Source organism: Haliotis rufescens, unplaced genomic scaffold, assembly GCF_023055435.1.
Source record: "Haliotis rufescens isolate VD_foot unplaced genomic scaffold, xgHalRufe1.0.p SCAF_1, whole genome shotgun sequence".
NCBI lineage: Eukaryota > Metazoa > Mollusca > Gastropoda > Lepetellida > Haliotidae > Haliotis > Haliotis rufescens.
This window is the reverse complement of record NW_025963779.1, coordinates 89,027,983-89,050,442: the sequence shown is the minus strand read 5'-3', so window position 1 is coordinate 89,050,442 and position 22,460 is coordinate 89,027,983. Positions and strand designations below refer to the sequence as shown.

The window sequence follows — 22,460 nt, the reverse complement described above, 5'->3', positions numbered from 1 at the left end:
ACATTTGCTGAAATAGATCTAATGTTTGAAGGAACAATCTGCAAGAGTGAAATTGAGTTATTCCAAGTTATCCGAACTTGCAAAATTTGTTCCACTTGTGCCAAGGGGTTATGCCCATCATGACAGATGATGTGGAATTTATGCATGTATGCAGTCTTTTTCATATTAAAAGTGAATACCAGATTTAATATAGAGATAATGCACCCCTTGTCTTAATGGAACAACTGTATCTCAGGCAGAAGAATAGGCCAAGTTTGGTGATTTATTCAAGTTGTTTGTGATTTAGGAGATGAATAAATAAAAATCTGACACACTTGCACTTGCCGAGTTAAGAAAGTCCACTTTATTTTATGGATTTTCTAGGCCAATACCCTAACCTGCTGGAAGCCATGACAACGAGCCCGAAGTAACTTAATGTCTGTCAGGAAGAAACAAAATATACTTTTTGACGAGAATTTAAGGCAGTATTTAAGTGATCTGTTGATTTCTCTGGTACTGGGTACTTGGTACTGGGGACTGGGTACTGAGGAGTTGGGCTGAAGGAGCATGCCTTCGTTGGATGTATTTTGATGACACTTGATGCATTCTTGGAAGCTTCAAGGAAACTGGTGCATCTGGCCTAAGAAGAGAATATTGGTCATGCTGGCAAACAGACCCTTTTCTGATGACAGCACACATGATGGTGAGGTAAATTTCACATATTACAGCATGCTTCATGATGACGAGATACCCTCTTCACATATGACACAGCACACAACACGATTGTGAGGTAACCTTCACATTTGACACAGCACACAACACGATGGTGAGGTACCCTTCACATATGACACAGCACACAACACAATGGTGAGGTACCCTTCACATGGGACATAGCACACAACATGATGGTGAGGTACCCTTCACATATGACACAGCACACAACACAATGGTGAGGTACCCTTCACATATGACACAGCACACAACATGATGGTGAGGTACCCTTCACATGAGACGCAGCACACAACACAATGGTGAGGTACCCTTCACATATGACACAGCACACAACATGATGGTGAGGTACCCTTCACATGAGACGCAGCACACAACACAATGGTGAGGTACCCTTCACATGTGACACAGCACACAACACAATGGTGAGATACCCTTCACATGAGACGCAGCACACAACACAATGGTGAGGTACCCTTCACATAAGACACAGCACACAACACAATGGTGAGGTACCCTTCACATGTGACACAGCACACAACACGATGGTGAGAAACCCACTTCAATGAAAGCCACATTTGCCCTGATAAAAAATGATGTTTTCTAATTTGTCGTGATCGTTTCTACCAATTTCGAATTCATTGATATTGATAGAAATGAAGAGTCTGGACAGATTTCCAATATAACCAATCTAATCTGCTGATGAAGCTGGAGATGGCCCTATGGAGGAATCGGTATTCAGACAATTTGATGACTTGGCGCTGGTGAAAAGTGTAATAGTCTTAAGGTTTACTTTGACTTCGTGTCACTGGAGACTAAAACACACATGTTACTCATTCAATTAGTGTGAGTGGACAAGTAATTCACCTTTCATTTTCCTAATTGTTTCTGTGAAAAAGCAATTATCAAGAAAAGCTGCCAGATGCGTGATGTTGGTGAAGGAATCTGGTCTTACTGTGGAAATAATGGACGCAGATATGTCCTAGTTGTCGTGAGTCATGCTACTGGTAGAGCATGGCATGGTGACCCTTTTTGCAAACGCCTGGTGTCTTTACCAATATTCAGTGATCCATTCATGTAATTTTCAGTATTATTTTGCCTTTTTTTGGCAATCTATTTCAGCAGATAATTGACACTGATTATTCTCTGGTTTTGTCGTTTTTATTTTACAGCTCGAGTTAGTTTGTTAGGTCTTGAGTCAGACTGTCTGGACCAGACAATCTAGTGATTGATGTCATAAGCATCGATCTATGCAATTGGGATATGATGACAAGCATCAATATTTAGTAAGTAACAAGAATGACATGCATCAATATTTGGTATGTAACAAGAATGACATGCATCAATATTTGGTATGTAACAAGAATGACATGCATCAATATTTGGTATGTAACAAGAATGACATGCATCAATATTTGATATGTAACAAGAATGACATGCATCAATATTTGGTGTGTAACAAGAAACTGAGCAGTGGAGCTTCTCTTGTAGGCTAAGGGTTTTTTAAAATTGGATTTTTGTTCCCAGGAACCTGTATAAAAACTTGTTTTGAATCATGTGAACTGCAGATCCCATGGCTGTATTTGAAGCCAACATTTTCTATATCATCAGAGCAGGTTCCAGTCAAATAAAGTAAGATTTTGCCAGATGTTATAATATAATAATAATAATAATAATAATGGATTGCATTGTTTGTTGTTTAACGCCATACTCGGCAATATTCCAGCTATATGACGGAGGTCTGTAAATAATCGCGTCAGGACCAGACAATCCAGTGATTGACATCATGAGCATCAATCCATGCAATGGGGATACGATGACATGCATCAACCAAGTCAGCGAGCCTGACCATCCGATCCCGTTAGTCGCCTCTTACGTCAAGCATTGTCCCCTATTATGTCAGGCTAATAATCTGGATTTTCTTAACTTTGTCCGGCTTATGTCCCCAAAGGAACTGGAAGGTTTTCTTTTGAAATGGTTCTAGCATAGCCTCAAGTGTGTCAGATAATGTTAAAAATAAAACATTTAATTTGGGAAGTATCTGGTATTAGAGATCTTAAAACCGGTATCGTCCGGATTTCTAAGATTTTTAGCTGACCAAATTGTCATTAAAGTCTCACATTTACGCAGTTTATCATAATAGTTTTGGTCAATCATTTTGCCCAGATCAGTATTAAATTTTATGCCAAGTAGTTCAAAAGACCCTTGATTCCATATAAGATTCCATTGTGGGCATAGTTTTATTTTCGATCTTATTATCCGAGGCTACACTTATTAATCTTGTTCACATCTAAGCCTGAGAATTAGGCATAGAGTGGAAGTACCTGCATGACAGAAAACAATCCTGTTTCTGTACCATGGAGATGCTTGTACTGTCAGCAGCAGATTGCGAGAGCAAGTAATCAATGTCGCCTGCGTTTAGTCCCTTTATGTTTCTATTGTTTCTTGTAAGGGTTGCCAAGATTTCTGCACAGAATAAAAATGTAGAAGGTGTCTCTCGATATATTGAAACACTGTGAGCCAAACCCGTTGACTTCTACACAGGATTATATACCATTATAAACGGTTCTAATTCAATTTCTGATCGAATCTCCAAACCCAAAATGTTTTAAGTTTCTTAAATCAATACCCAGTCAACAGTATCAAAAGCTTTCCCAAAGTCTCCCATTAATAATAAACCTGGAGATTGAAAATGTTCTGTATATTCTATGCAATCATATATTTAATGAGTTATTTTGGCAAAACATCTTCCCAACATTAAGCCTTTTGATCCCTGTTTATAAGTGTATCTAACAGAGTCTTGATTCTGTTTGCGATAGTCATGGAAGCAATCTGATAAAATATTGATAACACGGAAATTGACTGCCATTTTTTTAAAACCTGTTTTTTGCCTTGAGGGATGCAGGTAATTAACCCTTTTTGCTGTGATAGTGATAAAAATCCACGTTTATATGAAATATTTTATGACCTGATTAAAAAAAATTCTGTGTCATACCAAAAGAATTTGACAAATTCTGTTGTAAACCTATCTTGGCCAGAACTCCTTTCGTTCTTTGGCTCAACAGCTAAAAATTTATTTTGTTGTAATTTATTACATTTTATTTTCATAAGTTTGGAATGGTGCATTTTCCCAGAAGTGTATCCAAATCTGGTTTGCTGACATTGTGTTTGGAATATGATTTCTGATAGTAACACTTCAGCTGTGTCTATTGGTAACACTTCAGCTGTGTCTATTGGTAACACTTCAGCTGTGTCTATTGGTGTCGATAGTTTAATTAGATCCGTTTGGATCTTGTTCTCTTTTCTCTCATATTGAATATTGTTTCCCAAAGAAAGTGGTCATCAATACGATGTTTGTCTATGGTGTCGTTATTGTTAACTTTAAGCTGTTCTACAGTATCTTTTATTGCATTTTTAATAAGGTAAACATATTCTTTATCTCTCAGCAGGGAATTGTTAAATTTTCCATAACCTTTACCACATTGTAAATCTGTTATTTTGATTGTGATTATTGTTGGAGAATGGTCTGAGATTCAAAACTTCGTTCAATTTTGGTTTTTACAAGAGTGAGTATGATTTTATGAGAGACTTGGAAGTAATAACGACAACCTTGCTTAAGAGGATGTAGATACCATTTTGTGGTTAGAATGATGGCACAAGTACAACCATTATATAGAGTTTATTGTGTACAGTTCTGAGTCTGGTGAGTCAGTCATCATGTTAAAAGTTTGATATTACATAGCAGTTGCCTTGTCAGTCTATATGAACCTGTGACATTACGATTTTTGACCCGTGAAGATCCGGGATAGAATAGGTCTTCAGCAACCCATGCTTGCCGTAAAAGGCGACTATGCTTGTCGTAAAAGGCGACTAACAGGCTCGCTGACTTGGTTGATGCATGTCATTGGTCCCAATTGGGTGGATCGATGCACATGATGTCAATCACTGGATTGTCTGGTCCAGACTCGATTATTTACAGACCGCCGTCATATAGCTGGAATATTGCTGAGTGAGGCGTTAAACAACAAACCAACCAACCAACATTACGATTTAATTAGATTAACAACTGCGTAGAGAGTAGATAAATACCTGAAACATTATTTAAACACCTGGATCAGAGAAACAGAATAATATTTCTGAGATCGAACAAAATTAAATTCATTATGAAATTTTTGGTTAAAATGACCACCTATGTAAGACCTATGACTTCCTGTAGTACAGTTAAGGAGTCATAATGACGGCATGTTTTAAGAGGCTAGGCAAACCCTGCTGTAGTTGTGTATAGTATTCCAATCCTCACTGAGGACTATGCTTGCACTAACTTGTCTTATTCGTTTTAGAATTCTAGCGAATCTGTTAGGACCATACACAGTTATTATTGCTAGGTGATAATTGTCTAGAGATAGTTCTACTGTGAGAATGTTTTCGCTTTTATTCGTTATTTTATTTTCCAGCTTACAGTCACAATATTTTGAGAATAGTATCATGACCCCCCCCCGAATTACTTGTAAAAGAACTAAAGACACATTGTTTGTTACCCTATTCTTCTCGATTGTTTTGTTCCATTACCTGTATGAAATGAACATCTTGTAGACAGTATATATTTTTACTCGCTTTTTCTTTAGTTGGTGAACATTTTCTTGTGCTGTGTATTATTATTCAACACTCTACAACTTGCAATAATATTTTCAATGCATCTTATTCACACATTTTGGGTAGTATTGAATTACATTTTGGTTTTTTCACCTTAAGTGGTACATATTTCACATTATGGCCCAGGTTTTTTTTCATCTTTGTGACATTGTTTACATTTTGTTCCTGTTCGCTACATTTGTAATGAACAGTGGGTAGTAGTCAGCAAGACATACAAGTCTTGAGGCATTTTGCTGTTACATCAATTGTGTTAAAATGGGATATGTAGCAACATGATATGTGGTGCATATTTCATGGAAATGCCTAGGTTTTTTTCACCTTCATCTCATTGTTTACATTTTGCAATAAAAAATGTGGTGAAGAATCAGCGAAAAAATACAAGACCTCAATGCAGCCTCACCTCCCTATGGTTGTTACAATCTTCACTTGTGAAGGACTTAATCATTCAAATGTCTTAGTAATTCAACTAATATTATAAAACCTGGGTTAATTTCATGTCTTTTTCCCCTTTGAAGCTAATGTTACAGTCTTCATAATATGAAGATGAAAGTTCGCTTTTACTTTTAGAAGTCCTCCCCTGACACTGGGAAGAATCTGGTACAAAACGAACACTCACAGTTTGGGTTCCCGTGAATTCACTATATCCAGTATGTGTGAGTAAATAGAAATCAAACAACAAGACACACATTATACACATGGACAGAAATCAGGCATTCTTTCTCATACCCCTCAGCCACGTGTTATGGATATTTCACGAGCTAACAAAAGTCATATTAAGGAGTCAACAGATTCTTGATAATACGGTTAATTTGTTCAAAAATAGTTCACAATAAAACCTTTGATGTATTTATCGTACAAAAGGTTATTGGATTACTTTATAATGGAATGTTTTTGAGTTCATATGAAGAATTATCTGAAATTTAATACATGCTATTATTCCACATGCAGTAATGTTGACACTTGGACTTAGTCATACTTTCTCCATGACAGTCACGGATCCTGAGGGTGTTTGGTCTCCACCTCGGTTCCGACAACCTTTCCTCGTGTTCAGAGCTGGTCCTGGTCCATATTGCTGCCACTTATTGACTTTGGATAGCCCTGTGCTATATAAGTAAGGGCTGTTGATCAGACTGTATACTTTAACGACTCCTTGTAGCAACCCACGTGTGTTAAATACGACCTCTCTGCTCGGCAAGTACTGAAACGTAGCTGGAATGCTCTTACATGCATTTGGGCGGTGTTTACATCTGTAGTCAGGCACTTGTGCACTTTAAAGAACATGTTTCCTACCGTCTACTTGTCAAACTTCAAGTCATTTATCAAGAACCTACGAATAATACGTCTGGGTCCTCTAGTGGAGTCTCCGGGATCCCACAGAAGAGGAGATTAGGTTTGCGGTCATGTATGTTCTGGATGAAATGCTTTTCGAGTTTTCATATGCGCTGCTAGCATCTGTCAAGCCTTCACTTAATTTCACTATCTCGTCACTATGAACAGTACTGACCTTCATTTTTAAGTTCAAAATTTCTACTCTTACTTCTTGAATTGAATTCTGGAGAACAGTTTTTGTTGTGTTGATAAGTTCAGCCAGGCGATTTCCCCATGCATGCACAACTCCTTCCACGGATTTTGGAGATCAGGTATCGGGCATGTATAACATGCACAACATGCACAGCAAGCTCACAACAAATAATATTTGTTCAACAAATTTACTTTTTAGGAATGTCAGAAATCACCATTGTTATTTCACGTGGAATTTTATTAAGATTATTGATATTTGCTCAAGATTGTTTGGATTACATCTGTGGGTTGGAGACCGCTGTTGAATCTCTTTTATCTCCTAGTCGTGCGAAACCGAAGTTCTTTACCTAAGCGTTGAACAGGAAATAATGTGGTTGAATCTTGAAAGGTTTTAGTATTAAAAAGTTCCAATAAATATTGTTTAAAGAAATTAGATAAAATTTTCTGACAAAATTAGCTCCAACCATTGACAAAATAGAAATTGGTATTTTTTGTTCACAACAATAATTTAATTGAAGGCACTTTCAAGAAATGAAGATACTGGAATGTTGCTTTGTAATAAATCAGTAATTATAATTTATAATGTTTGATAAACACAATCTAATCTAATTGCATGGTCAAACTTGGGATGTTTCTTTTATATTAGTTGTGTCAATCATTACAGATTAATAGTAGTTCTTAATTTGAGGACCGCCTCCGTGGTCTTGTGGTAGAGCGTCCGCCCGGAGAGCGGAAGGTCCAGGGTTCGATCCTGGGCCGCGTCATACAAAAAGACGTTAAAAGATTGTACTTGTTGTTACCCTGTCTGGCGCTCGGCATTAAGGGGCTAAAACAAGGACTGGTCAGCTCGGAGTCAGTATACTGTGTCTGAGTGGGGTATTCATGTTAAACTGCGGCATGGTATCTCAGTGAGCTAGCACTATAAATCGGCATCAGTCCGGACTAGTACAAGCAGCCACACACACACATACACGTGCATGCACGTCGCTATATAAGTGCAATAATCTTGGACGCGACGTTAAACCCAATTTCACCTCACCTCTTAATTTGAGTAGTATATTATGGCCTTCCACCTATCAGTACGATTGGGTTTCACCGAAGTGGTAAATGTCAAAGACCTGGAACTCTTTAGGGTGGTGGGCTCACCTTAGCCTTACCTTGTCATGCCAAGGTCTGGGTTTGATTCACAATGTGTTCTAATGTCCTCCAGCCGTGATATAGTGCACAGTAGTGTCATAGCGACTGATTTACGACTACCATTGTCTTAAGAACATTTGATTCCAAAGACTAATTACCGTGTAGCCATGACATGTATATGTCTCCATTACTTAATTGTCATTATTTATAAAACACTAATCCCCATTGTTAATCCTCAACAACATTTCATTGTATTTTGACTGTCAGTCAGCCTGTGCTAATGTGTTGTGTCCAACATTGGCAAGAGGCTGTTCCATCTGCCTTCCTGGCACACAGAACACCAGGGCTCTTTGCTGCAGAGTACAAATGCTAATGTGTTGTGCCCAAGACTGGCAAGAAGCTGTTCCATCTGCCTCCCTGGCACACAAAACCAGGGCTCTTTGCAGCATAGTAAAAATGCTAATGTGTTGTGCCCAACACTGGCAAGAGGCTGTTCCATCTTCCTCCCTGGCACACAGAACACCAGGGCTCATTGCTGCATAGTAAAAATGCTAATGTGTTGTGCCGTACACTGGCAAGAGGCTGTTCCTTCTGCCTCCCTGGCACACAGAACACCAGGGCTCTTTGCAGCATAGTAAAAATGTTAATGTGTTGTGCCCAACACTGGCAAGAGGCTGTTCCATCTGCCTCCCTGGCACACAGAACACCAGGGCTCATTGCTGCATAGTAAAAATGCTAAAGTGTTGTGCCCAACACTGGCAAGAGGCTGTTCCATCTTCCTCCCATGCACACAGGACACAAGAACCCTCTGCTGCAGAGTACAAATGCTGACAGAAATGGTGCTGCAATTCCACACAAAAATCTGTCGGTGGTTAATAGATATGACTAATCACAGGACTCAGAAGGACAGAATCCAAGAACTATATTGGATGAATAAGGAACTAGACCATTTTCTTGGTCATCAATAACATTACCAGTTTTGTGTTTAAGCATTTATGGATACTTCGTCTCAGATTAAACAAATTACTTGAAAGTTCTGTGCCTTTTTCTGAATGATTATCGATTGAGTCCTTATTTGAGCTGAAGGTTCGTGCTTAGTGAAAACAGGGATGATGACATGATTGTATAATCTGTGCAAATAGGTGGCAGATGTGTTTTCAGCCATGAGAGACCGTTCAGATCAAAAACTGTTATATTTCTGGACTGGAATAGCTTTATGTTATTCTCTAATCATTGCCCGCACATGGGGGCCAATTGTTACTGGGGATTCAAGTGCAGCTCTGGCGCTGATCACTTTCATTTCTCTCTTGTTATTGATCAGCATTGATTCACTGGTCAACATGGTGTAGGTTGTCACCCTCCTTGTCCTCACGTTTGTATACATGGCCCACTGTAGGAGGCATTTGGTAACTCCCTTACCTCTGACACTGCTTCAGGCCCCGTTCCACAAAGCTAAGATGATCGTAACTCCCATACTTTAACATAGACTTAGGACAATGTGGGCGCTAAGGCCATTTTGTGGAACGGGGCCCTCTCTGCGATCACCCATTTCATATTCATGCTGGGATCTGCCAAGCCTGACCACCCAATCCATTTCGTCATCCAGCATATGTTGCTGGGGACCTGTGATGCAGGTCTTTGATGCTTCATTGAAACCAGGGGTCCGGAAAATTTAAAATCCCAATCGGACATTTGCATTTAGGCCACGCCCCCTTCAAATAGCGTATTTTAGTACGACTTTTCACACACATTACAAGTTTACGTATTCATAATATGATGAATTATGAATTGTTTCAATTTAAAATGTTTAATTCACCGGACAATTAATAACAAATAATATCATTTTAGATTTACATGGAAAAAAACCGTTTGTTTCTGTTATAATAACGATCTGTTAACGTAGTGAACGGTCTAATTAATATTCATGAGTTATAGTCATGATCTGCTCAAGTGTACGCGTTGTAACATTTGGATCGAGACTATTATCCCATATTTGGTTATCACGTGACCTCACAGGAAAGGGTTTTTTTTAAACTAAAGATTTTTTTAAAACAAGACAGATAATTTAATCACAAATACTAAAATATCGTTGATAGCAATAGTTATTTGAATACTTTTTTCATCTGTACTTAATTATTGACCATAAAAAAATTGGATATCGATCGTCCGAGAAAGCAAAATGGCGGTCAATCAATTTCAATATACGACTAGCTACTGAAAACAGTAAAATCTGCAAATCCTCATTGTATGTCATCCAAGTGAAAGTCGTTAGCCACGACTTACAAAATGATCGTCCAGACTTTGAGGGTTTGGCAGATCCGCTCGATTGATCTGCATCGGTCGACTGGCTGTCGTCATACTCTCGCTTTTTGTCTGAGGTTACATATCGTAGCATTGTGAGGATAATGAGGTACATCGATGATGCAAGGTATTAATGTACAGTTGTAAACACCTTTCACTCAAATTAACAAGATGTTCTCAGTAATTAATCCTCGATTAATCAGTGTCAACTCAGTTTATTGCCTATTACAGTGATTGACAGATTGGACTATCATGTAGGTACGATGTATTTACAGCAATCAAAACAAACAAAGCTTGTCAGTGTAGTTAATCTTCATTGTGTTGCAACTGCAGACAGAAACTGCTCAGTCCTAACTGTTGATCATGTCCGGTCAAAATTTAAGAATGTCCGGACAATACTTTTTAAAATGTCCGGTAAGCAATATTTTAAAACGGACATTTGAGATTCCCAATCGGACATGTCCGGCGCATATGACGGTTTCCGGACCCCTGATTGAAACCCACATGGTTGACAATTAGGGGAGTCTGGAATTTGAACCTATTAACATAGGATCCTGATGCATCTAAGGGACATTACCCTGCAAGTAAGCAGATATGTAAAGCATTGTTGTAATTATTCACCAAGACTGCAGTTTGGCTGAAGCCTAGAAACTGTTTAATTAGGAACACAAATAAACTGCTGTAAATAATAGCATGTCTATGCAAATGTTGAGGCAGGCACGCTCCCAACAGACCCAAAAAACAATATGATGGACTTTCTTGCCTTGATTAGTTCATTTGGGACCGGACTTCCTGTCCTGTTTTGCAAGTGCCAGGTGCCATATCACATTGATGATTGCAAGTTGCTGGAAGGTAATGACAGCTGTGAAGAATGATGGTAATACATATTATTTCTTTGTGAGAACTAACTTCAGATCATGCAGAGGTTATTTACAAATCAATTTATTTATCTTCTCAGTTTGGGAGTGTCGACAGTTTCATGGGCTCTGAGTTCAAATGAAACTTACTGTTCCTGAACTGAGACATTGTTCGTGCTCTCCTCATCCCTCTAAAGCCTTACTACCATTGCCCATATTACATATCGCCTTCCAGGCTGTCAATAAATTCAGACAAATTGCTTGGCTGCTGTAAATCATAATGTCTGTATGAACTGATTGCCTTGTTATTCTCTCAACCTCTAAATCTAGACTCTGTTTTTATATCCACTCTCTTCATGACAAACTCCAAGTTTGTTTAATCAGCAGTTCTGCAGTCACATTAACATGAATCACCATGGTTTCTGGGGATTATGACTGCCACTGTGGCTTACATCGGAAGTAATCTGTCTAGAGGCCACTGTGCTAGTTCTTGGACTTACTCGGGTCACGGGTGGCCCAGTTGTCTAAGGAAACGCAATTCAATGTCCAGAAGCCAATGATTGTGGATTCAACTCTCTGTTCACCCTGATTATGATTCTATGGCTGTCAGACCATGCCTGTGGGTTTACCATGGTGGTAAACATCAGTGATCTGCATGATACTTCAGACTTTCCTACCAACTTGACACACTGCAATATAACTGCAATACTGTTCAAAGCGGTGTTAAACCCAACTCACTCACTCATATGGTTCATGTATAAATGAGTGAGGGGATTCTTCATTGCTACAGACAGCAATTCAGGGTTAAGTATTCATTTTTGTTTTGACTAGTCTGCAAATATGTTGCCATCTACCTTATACTTAGCATAAGTAAGTCCACAAGAAAATATCACAAGGACTTTTGTTAATTTTGAACTGTGGTGATATTCCAGCTATATCGCAATGCCCTGTAAATAAATAGGACACCAGGCTAACAGTGACTGACAGCATGATCCTTGCATCAGGGTGGAACGGAATTTAATCTGCTCAGGTCACTGATCCTGCCCACCTGACCTTTTGTGAGTCCTTACAGCAAGCAGGAGTTGGTTGGCCCTAGAAGGGGCGGGGGTTAGAATAGGTCTTCATCAGTCTATTGCTTGTCGTACAAGGTGATTAATTGGATCAGGTGGGAAGCAATAACCAGGCTTAGTGATTGTGTCATTAAACAGCCCTCATGTAAATTGAGATTTGGGCTGAATTCACTGCCACACTATCTTTTTGAAACCATGTGGTCTCGTTATAGTTCTGGGAATTGTTCATGATGCATTGATATGTCAAGGATCAATGTTATCCTCAAGGCCGTAGAAAGAAAAGATTGACTAAAATGGAACTTGGTACATGTCTTTATTAGGCTGGGGATGACATCAGTAGACTGCTCAGAAGTTCTTGAAGTGCTTTCAGGTTGAGTGGATACAGACTGATAGACAGTTATGGTGAACGCTGTCTGATTGGATTGGGGTGGTCAGGTAGCCTTGTGGTTAAAGTATTCGCTTGTCATGCCGAAGACCTGGTTTCGGTTCCCGACGTGGGTACAATGTGTGAAGCCCATTTCTGGTGTCCCCCACTGGACTATTGCTAAAAGCGGCGTAAAACCTCACTCACTCACTCACTCACTCACTCACTCACTCACTCACTCACTCACTCACTCACTCACTCACTCACTCACTCACTCACTCACTCACTCACTCACTCACTCTCATCTCTTCAAACAAGTTATTTTTTTAAAGTAACATTGTAGGAACTTTCTAAAGTTGTTAATTGACAATATGTTTACCATACTTTAACTTTGTGTGCTGGCGATGTGGTGCCTCACTCTGGGAGTGTGGGTTTGAATCCCAGATAGAACTTAACCCCCCAAAAGTACTAGAATCTGTACTTTACTAAGAAAGTAGTATCCCAAATATAACATTTGTTACAGTATGTTTACCATTTTGTGACGATTAAAACTATTAATACTTTACAACATCAGTGTTGATGATATCATAGATAATTCAAACAATAATAATTAGTACTCAAGTATCAAAATGCTAAACTCTGCTCTATGGTGTGAGACCAATGTCCAGCTCAGGCCCACACCTGATTGTAAGGGCGTGGTCGGGTAGCCCAGTGGTTAGGGCGCTGCTCGTCACGCCGAAGACACGGGTTCGATTCCAGACATGAGTACAATGTGTGAAGCCCATTTCTGGTGTCCCCTGCCGTGATATTGCTGGAACATTGCTAAAAGCTGTGTAGAACCATACTCACTCACTCACCAACAGTGTAAGGGTAGTCGCCAACAAAAGCATGGACAACATCAGGTACAGCAGACAAACAAAGTGGGTTTTGAACAACGACTTTGAGACTTCTAACAGCCCTACTTTGAAGATCTAGCAATATCGTCTGTGCTGAATAAAAACAGAACAAAAACATTAGGGATCCGTTTTTGTTTTGGATCATTGATTTTTAGGTATTTCAAAACAAATACCTTATTCGACGTAATGAGCGCCCCGCTCTAATAAGCGCCCACGGCGATATTTGCTGATATATTGGCTAGTGAACAATCCCAATTAGCACCCCTTCCGATTGATCAATGTACACAAGACTTATTTATTCGTGTATAATAAGCACTCGTGTGTTATTTGCACCCTTAATTATGGGCAATTCAATTCTGGAAAATATATCTGTCGTGTGTGTACGCACATACTTTTCTTTTGTATCATTTCAGGCTGTCAGCATAAACTAAGAAATTTACAATCTTTCAACTCTGTTGTTTTTTTCTCACCAAAATTATATTCAAATAAGAACCCCTTATTTCTAATTTTGAGAGCGCCCCGGGCGCTTATTACGTCGAATACAGTACTAATACATGATCCGATTAAAAATTCATAGTTATCAATAGTTACTTGTTATCAAATATATGTAATGCTAGCCAAGCACTTTTAGACTATAACCTTGGGCAAATAACTGAAAACAACATAAACTGTTCATCACTGGATGTGAAGTTCATATATATTAGGTTTACAAGAGACATATACTTATTATGCAATATAAATCATGTGATACGATCTGTACATTAAAGTTTATTGTGGATCGTGTCATCAGTTTGCACTGGTGAGTCATCTCCATCTTAATAGACGGTCTAATTTTGCCGTCAGTGAGACTACTCCTCCAGTCAGAACTATGCTAGCTGCCAGTCATTATTCCCATCATTTGTTTAAACAGTGTATGACTCATGAAGATCCGGGGTAGTATAGGTCTTCAGCAACCCACGCTTGTTGTATCGGGTGGTCAGACTCGCTGAATTGGTTGATGCATGTCATCGTATCCCAATTGTGTAGATTGATGCTCATGATGTCAATCACTAGATTGTCTGGTTCAGGCATGATTATTTTCAGACCGCCGTCATATAGCTGGAATATTGCTGAGTGCGGCGTTAAACAACAAACAAACAAACATCATTCGAACTGGACTCATGAGGCTTTGATTGTGAATGGTCCAGGATTTTGTGAAAAACGTAAGCACAGCATATTCATATTTAACTAATGTAATAACCATGTATTTATGCCTGAGTAAATCTGAAAATGAACTGAAGATTTTGTGACAATTTAATTCTGTGTCCATATTTGTATTGAAATAAAATGTACTCCATTTTGTTCCTCTAACAGAATGTCTCCCCAGTTCCGCTTACAGGTGTTTAAGGTCATTTTAAATTGACCACTGTCAAATACTGGATTGTGGCCTCGCTCACTCTGTCAAGAAAAGACTTATTTCCAGGGGTCAATTATGTGTTGTCCTGATGTGGCAGTGATATTGTTGACTGTGACCATAGCTTATTTTACTTACACACTCAAAAACACAAGTATGTCATTGCCTAAAGTTCAAAGTGGTGACTATAAGCTGATATATCCTCCCTGAAGAACAACACACTCATGACTTGCCACAAATAAATGACACCGTGGTGTTGAGACTGTCGGCGAAAGAGGTCTTGACATGCCTATAGGCGGGAATCACAGGGGGTAGGCATGAAGGAGTAGCTTGCAACAGATCTCAGCACTGCAGTCTATAATGGTACACAAGGGGCATCCGAGAGGGAGACAATTGATCACTGAATGGCTGTAAGGATATCTTGTGTATCACACTCCTCAGGTTCATGGTGATTTCACTTTTCACTGTAAAGAATGGAAGGCTGTGCCAGACATACCTTTCCTGTAAATAGATGGGGCTGTGCCAGGGATCCCTTTACTGTAAATAGATGGGGCTGTGTCAGGGATCCCTTTACTGTAAATAGATGGGGCTGTGTCAGGGATCCCTTTACTGTAAATAGGTGGAGCTGTGCCAGGGATCCCTTTACTGTAAATAGATGGGGCTGTGTCAGGGATCCCTTTACTGTAAATAGATGGGGCTGTGTCAGGGATCCCTTTACTGTAAATAGGTGGAGCTGTGCCAGGGATCCCTTTACTGTAAATAGATGGAGCTGTGCCAGGGATCCCTTTACTGTAAATAGGTGGAGCTGTGCCAGGGATCCCTTTACTGTAAATAGATGGGGCTGTGTCAGGGATCCCTTTACTGTAAATAGATGGGGCTGTGTCAGGGATCCCTTTACTGTAAATAGGTGGAGCTGTGTCAGACATCCCTTTTCTATAAATAGGTGGAAGTGTGCCAGACATACCTTTACTGTAAATAGGTGGGGCTGTGTCAGGGATCCCTTTACTGTAAATAGGTGGGGCTGTGTCAGACATACCTTTACTATAAATAGGTGGAGCTGTGTCAGACATACCTTTCCTGTTAATAGGTGGAGCTGTGTCAGGGATCCCTTTCCTGTAAATAGGTGGAAGTGTGCCAGGGATCCCTTTACTGTAAATAGATGGGGCTGTGTCAGGGATCCCTTTACTGTAAATAGGTGGGGCTGTGCCAGGGATCCCTTTACTGTAAATAGGTGGAGCTGTGTCAGACATACCTTTACTATAAATAGGTGGGGCTGTGCCAGACATACCTTTACTATAAATAGGTGGGGCTGTGCCAGACATACCTTTACTTTAAATAGGTGGAGCTGTGCCAGACATCCATTTACTGTAAATAGGTGGGGCTGTGCCAGACATACCTTTACTGTAAATAGGTGGGGCTGTGCCAGACATACCTTTACTATATATAGGTGGGGCTGTGCCAGACATACCTTTACTTTAAATAGGTGGAGCTGTGCCAGACATACCTTTACTTTAAATAGGTGGAGCTGAGTCAGGGATCCCTTTACTGTAAATAGGTGGTGCTGTGTCAGGGATCCCTTTACTGTAAATAGGTGGTGCTGTGTCAGGGATCCCTTTACTGTAAATAGGTGGAGCTGAGTCAGGGATCCCTTTACTGTAAATAGGTGGTGCTGTGTCAGGGATCCCTTTACTGTAAATAGATGGGGCTGTGTCAGGGATCCCTTTACTGTAAATAGATGGGGCTGTGTCAGGGATCCCTTTACTGTACATAGGTGGTGCTCTGCCAGACATACCTTTCCTGTAAATAGGTGGTGCTGTGCCAGACATACCTTTCCTGTAAATAGGTGGTGCTGTGCAAGACATACCTTTCCTGTAAATAGGTGGTGCTCTGCCAGACATACCTTTCCTCTAAATAGGTGGTGCTGTGCCAGATATGACTTTACTGTAAATAGGTGGGATCTGTGCCAGGCATACCTTTACTGTAAATAGGTGGGATCTGTGCCAGGCATACCTTTACTGTAAATAGGTGGTGCTGTGTCAGACGTACCTTTACTGTAAATAGGTGAGGCTGTGTCAGACATCCCTTTACTGTAAATGATCTGAGAATGTGTCAAGGTTGGCTACAAGTTGGGACAGCTGGGAGATGCCCGTGTGACAGTGGTGATCAGTTCTAGGCTAGGAATGAGGCTACTTACATTAGATATTGTTTATTGTTTTGGAAAATGGGTTAAAAGCAGTTAAGAAGACATTTTTTTAGAAATTAACATTTAGAACAGATGAGCATGCCCTTCTGTGATGGAATGGTGGCGTCTCTTGAAACTGCAATCCAGAAACTAGTTTCAGTCCACTTCAGGCAAATTAATTTTGAGATTATGACGTGGACACATTAAGCTCTATGGAGGCCAAATAGGTTTCCTCGTATTCCTAGTTGTTAAAAATGTAAAAAGAATTCTCAAAAGAAAACTGAAGACTATGATATTCGGAAGCAATTGTTATTTCTTTGGCAACAATTTACATTTTAAGTCACCCCATTCTTTCTGCACAAGAAGAGCTTCTGAAGGCACTGACTCCTCCCCAAGCTTCAGCAGTCCTTTGGTGAATACATGCATGTCATATCAACACAGGGAGGACTCCTCCAAGACCTTGTTTCAGGAAAATCCAGTTGGTTTTAATGAAATTTAGGTGTGTGACAGCCAGAACATTGATGGGTTTAGAGGCCATCATTCATCCCTACTGTATATTCCGCCTGTGTGTTAAGCATGGATGTTATGCCGGTGTTGAACGTGGTATATTCCCTCAGGACAGGAGACGTCTTCTCAGCGAAACAGATCATGTCTCTATATCTAGTCTTGCTTTTCTTATGACATTGATTTTAGCTAGTGCCTTCATTCGACATTTCATCTAATTGATTTTACAGTTTTTCCTGCATTGAAGCCAAATTGAAAATGGCAATTTCCCTTCACTTTCGTTTTTGAAAACTGAATTTGATCAATGTATTAAGGTATTAGATTACCGATGGTGAATGAGAGATAAATGTAATTACAGATAAATTTATTTGTCAACTATTGGCTGTTTACGGTGTAGGTGAAATTGTATTACAGCAACGGAAATGAAGAGGCCGCCGATGGGCCACACATTCTATGTACAGTATATGTACTGGGTTGAGTCTGGCTAATACTATAGACCATACACACCTTTAGCCTCAAGACTGTCTCCATAGATGAAGCCCCATCTTCCCGAGGCAAGAGAGTTAACTGACTTTAAAAGTCCAGTTTCCACCCTTGCCGAACTAGGCTGGAATTCCTGGGCTCGATCGTAGCGCCACCAGTGGCTATTACGAGTTATGTCCTTTCTATGCCTCTCCTATTGACCAATCAGATTCAACCTCTCGTACCACTTGCATTTGCTTCAAACAAAATGGTGGCAACCAGCCAAGACGATCTGATCGATAATCAAGATCTATATTGTGATAAAACGAGTCTTACATCGCGAAGTGCATCAAATCACGTGAGCACCTTTATTAAAAACATGAAAAGATTTAGAAAATATCTGTTGACAACGTGTTAGCGGTGCACATGCTTTGCAAATCCTGCAGTCGACCGAAATCTGCATGACACTTTGCGAACCGGATTTCGATTTCGGTGCGCGATTTTGATTGGACTATGCATAGACTCGTTAGTCCAGCCAAAATGTAACTCCATAATACCAGCCTAGTTTGGCAAGGGTGGAAACTGGACTTTTATAGTCAGTTAACTCTCTTGCCTCGGGAAGATGATGAAGCGCCTGCGTGGAGAGTGGAGAGACGGTCTGATCACTTGTACCCATTATACAAACTGTCAGTAAAAGATGGTACTTGCTGCTACCCTGCCTGATGCTCAGCATTTAGGGCCTATAACAAGGACTGGCCGGCTTGGTATCTGTACGATGGGTCTGAGTAGGGTGTCTGTTACATTGGAGCTGCACTATAAAACCATCCTGAACTGGACTAGTACAAGCAGCCACACACACATGTGCATGCACATCACTATATGAGTGAAATAATCTTGAATGCAATGTCCCATTTCACCTCACCTTTAGCCTCAAACACAGCACTGAAGTGACTTGATATGACCCTGGGGCACACATGAGTTTTATGAACCCCATCATGTTCCCGCATAGGTAATAAATAATCATAATTTAAATATTAACTGTTAAAAATACTCTTGGTTTGCAAATAGGACCTCTTGCTTGGATACCAGCCATCACGTTTACGATACTTGTGTGTGATGACTGACACATGGCATCCTTGCAGCCTTATTTGAAATTGTCAGTGTTGCCAATTCCTCACCTGCACTGAGCTACAGGGCCTTGCAGTCCCTTGTGAAGATCTGGGTTAGAATTAGTCTTCAGCAACCCATGCTTGTTGTAAGAGACGACTAAAGGGATCTGGTTAATCATATCCCAATTGCGTGGATTGATGCTCATGATATCAGTCACTGGATTGTCTGGCCCAGATTTGATTATTTGCATACTGCCATCATAGAGCTGAGTGCAGCATTAAACAAAAAACAAACAGAATCAGGACTTTGCTCTTTTGCTTGCATTAAATCAATAGTGATGATAAATTTGAACATTTTACTACTCACATATACAGTTTAGGATGAAACCAGCCAAGGAACCAGAAACGATTTCCTATTATCTAAAAGAAAGAAAAGAGAGATTATTCAAATACCTGTTTTAAAACCTACCTTCACTTGAGTCATCAAAGAAATATCATTTTCTTATTCTAAAATGTTGTATTAATCTGCTTCACGCAAATAGTCTTGACAATGATGTGGACATTATGCTGTATGATGGAAGGAAAGTAGTATTTTATAACTGCAAGTGGGTCATTATTGTCGCCTCAGTTACTGTAAAGGAGATGTGAAATATAGATATAAGTCTTCATGAGATCCTGTCTGTCCTCTGAGAAGGTGTTATATACATTATGTCCTCCCACAGGACTCATCTGTGAAATGTTGTCTCATTTTGAACTTTTGTTTCCAACTATTGACACAAAACCACTCGGCAGTGTGGAGGTTTTCCTCATAGACATGATCATGTTTCATACTCCTAGTGCTTTACCTGTAACACTCTTACATTATTGCCACATTATTGACTCGTCTGTTCGTCATCCATTATTCTCAAGTGAGGAGTGCTCAAAGCCGTAAAGACAGAAGTTTAAAGCCCCACATTGGTACAAATCCAGGTTCTACATCCATGTTAAGTTCAATGCAATATTGCTAAAAGCATGTAAAACCAATCTTGTTCTATCGATCATTTCAGTCTGATAGACACAACGCTGAGATTGTTCAGGTCCCATGACCAATTCAGTATATGTGAGCTTATTTCCTGCATTTACATCTGTCTGTCCCTGTGTCTCTCCTGTCTGTCCTGTCTTTCCTGTCTGCCCTTCTGTCTGTTCCTCTGTTTGTCCTTCTGTCTGCCCTTCTGTCTGTTCCTCTGTTTTTCCTTCTGTCTGTCCTTCTGTCTGTTCCTCTGTCTGTCTCTCTGTCTGTCCCTCTGCCCTTCTGTCTGTCCCTCTGGTTGTCCCTCTGTCCTTTTGTCTGTCTTCTGTCTGTCCCTCTGTTTGTCCTTCTGTCTGTCCTGTCTGTCTGCCCCTCTGTCTGTCCTTCTGTCTGCCCCTGTCTGTCCTTCTGTCTGTCTTTCTGTCTGTCTTTCTGTCTGTCTTTCTGTCTGCCTGCCCGTCTTACTCCTGTCTGTCCTTTTGTCTGTGCCTCTGCCTGTCCTTCTGTCTGTCCTTCTGTCTGTCCCTCTTTCTTTCCCTCTGTCTGCCCTTCTGTCTGTCCCTCTTTCTGTCCCTCTGTCTGTCCTGTCTGTCCCTCTGTCTGTTCCTGTCTAATTCTGTCTGTCCCTCTGTCCTTCTGTCTGTCCCTCTGTCAGTCCCTCTGTCAGTCCTTCTGTCTGTCCCTCTGTCTGCCCCTCTGTTGGCCCCTTTGTCTGTAAGCTATCCACTATATCTTCTTTCCAATCTCTCCAAGCATAACCTTCATTGAAAAATAAATTCTACCTTCCTTGATGAACAGCAAGTCAAATATACACATAGCAGTATGTGCCACAAACTAGACTTGCTGAACCTGTCACTTGACATTTTCAGTAGATCTTAGTGTTAATGTATGGACTTTTATTTGCATTGCTAACTGGACTGAATGAAATTTTACTAGACTCGGGCTATGGACTAGTGGCTAAGGCCACAGACTGAGATATACTTATTAATTGATAGAAAATATGCAGACACCCCACTTTCAAACTACAAAAGAGTTCAACAAAACCAGGATTCATGACTAATGATGAATAAATAATAATCACATCCAAGATTTTGTCAGTGTGTTTTGAGACAAAAAAAAGCTAGTTGAGTATGTCTTCACTGTCCTTGATTTAGACACTGAAGTGTAGGTGGTTATCTGGTTCTAGGAAGGAGAAATATGATTGCAGTGACTTTCTGATGAGGCACAGGTTATTACCTGACATAGCAAGAAATGCAGAAAAGTGCAGATATCTAACTTGCGTGCTCTAATCATAGATATTCTATTGGCTGATGAGAAGTTAAGTGATGACATCTGTCGAGAGAAAATGCTCAAAGAATCCAATTCCCCCCCAAAATGTTTTGCATCATTTTCACAAATAGTTGACTGCAATATTGTCGGCATTCATTTTCTGAAGAATAAGTAATTAGTTTGATGTGACCTTATAAAAGAAGTCTTGTATTCATATTGTTCAACTAAGTTTTGAGATCTATGAGATCTTGTTGATGATTTTTGCCTTTGGCCCTGTTGGTGTAACGCGGAGAGTGTAGGTGGATCTGCAGGGAATAACCGTCACACTCCTGCAGAGATGACGACATTGCTGAGAGACATCAGTCACTCCGGAATCAATATGGATGGAGAGACACTCTGTTGTAACCTGACCCATGACAAAGTGTAGGTCTGTCATTGCACAATAGTCACTCTGTGACCTCCCACACAAACCCCTGCAGGACTATACACACACTTTCTTCTCACACCAGTCCATCGCCAGCTAGAGTATTCACTCTTTCAGAAATCAATTGTACCGATGCTAACCATATTTCTCCAATGCCAGTGAAGTCAGACAGCGGTGCTGCTTGTAACATGGTTGTTGCCCATTACGGCGTGTGTCGCAGCGTGTCACAACTCTGTGACCAAGTTATACAATGACGAGGGGGGATCGTGTTAGGCCGGACTCCAACTGGTTGAGGTCTCCAGGGCTTTGGACTGGGACGGGCAGAATAAGTTGTATCTGCGGGTGATGCAGATGTAAGGTGATGATGATGGTGTTGACTGTTGACACAGTTCATTCGTGTTCCTGGATTACCGTTGCGGTGGTAGTTGCGGCCATGTCCAAGGTGGTTCTGCAGGAGATTTGTGCCACCCCTGCTTGTTGCATGGTTGACTACCCACCTGGGGTAAGTTCCTCACAAGGCTGTAATGGAAGAATCTTGAGGATCTATTGATTCTACTTCCGGAATCAAAGATTCAAGTGATTTCTCCAACATAAACCATGT

General features: G+C 40.3%; 1 protein-coding gene across 4 annotated transcripts in view; it reads left to right on the top strand.

The window, feature by feature from the left end:
- LOC124134220 (myogenesis-regulating glycosidase-like) overlaps nt 1–22,460 on the top strand; it is a 96,494-nt gene that overhangs the window by 54,527 nt on the left and 19,507 nt on the right. Inside the window, exon 1 of one of the 4 annotated variants that reach the window (XM_048403093.1) lies at nt 22,192–22,361. The exons of the other annotated variants lie outside the window; for them this stretch is intronic. Coding sequence (XP_048259050.1) covers nt 22,221–22,361 — 141 coding nt within the window. The 5' untranslated portion in view covers nt 22,192–22,220. Of the gene's footprint in view, nt 1–22,191; nt 22,362–22,460 lie in introns of those variants that run through there. 4 annotated transcript variants of the gene reach the window in all.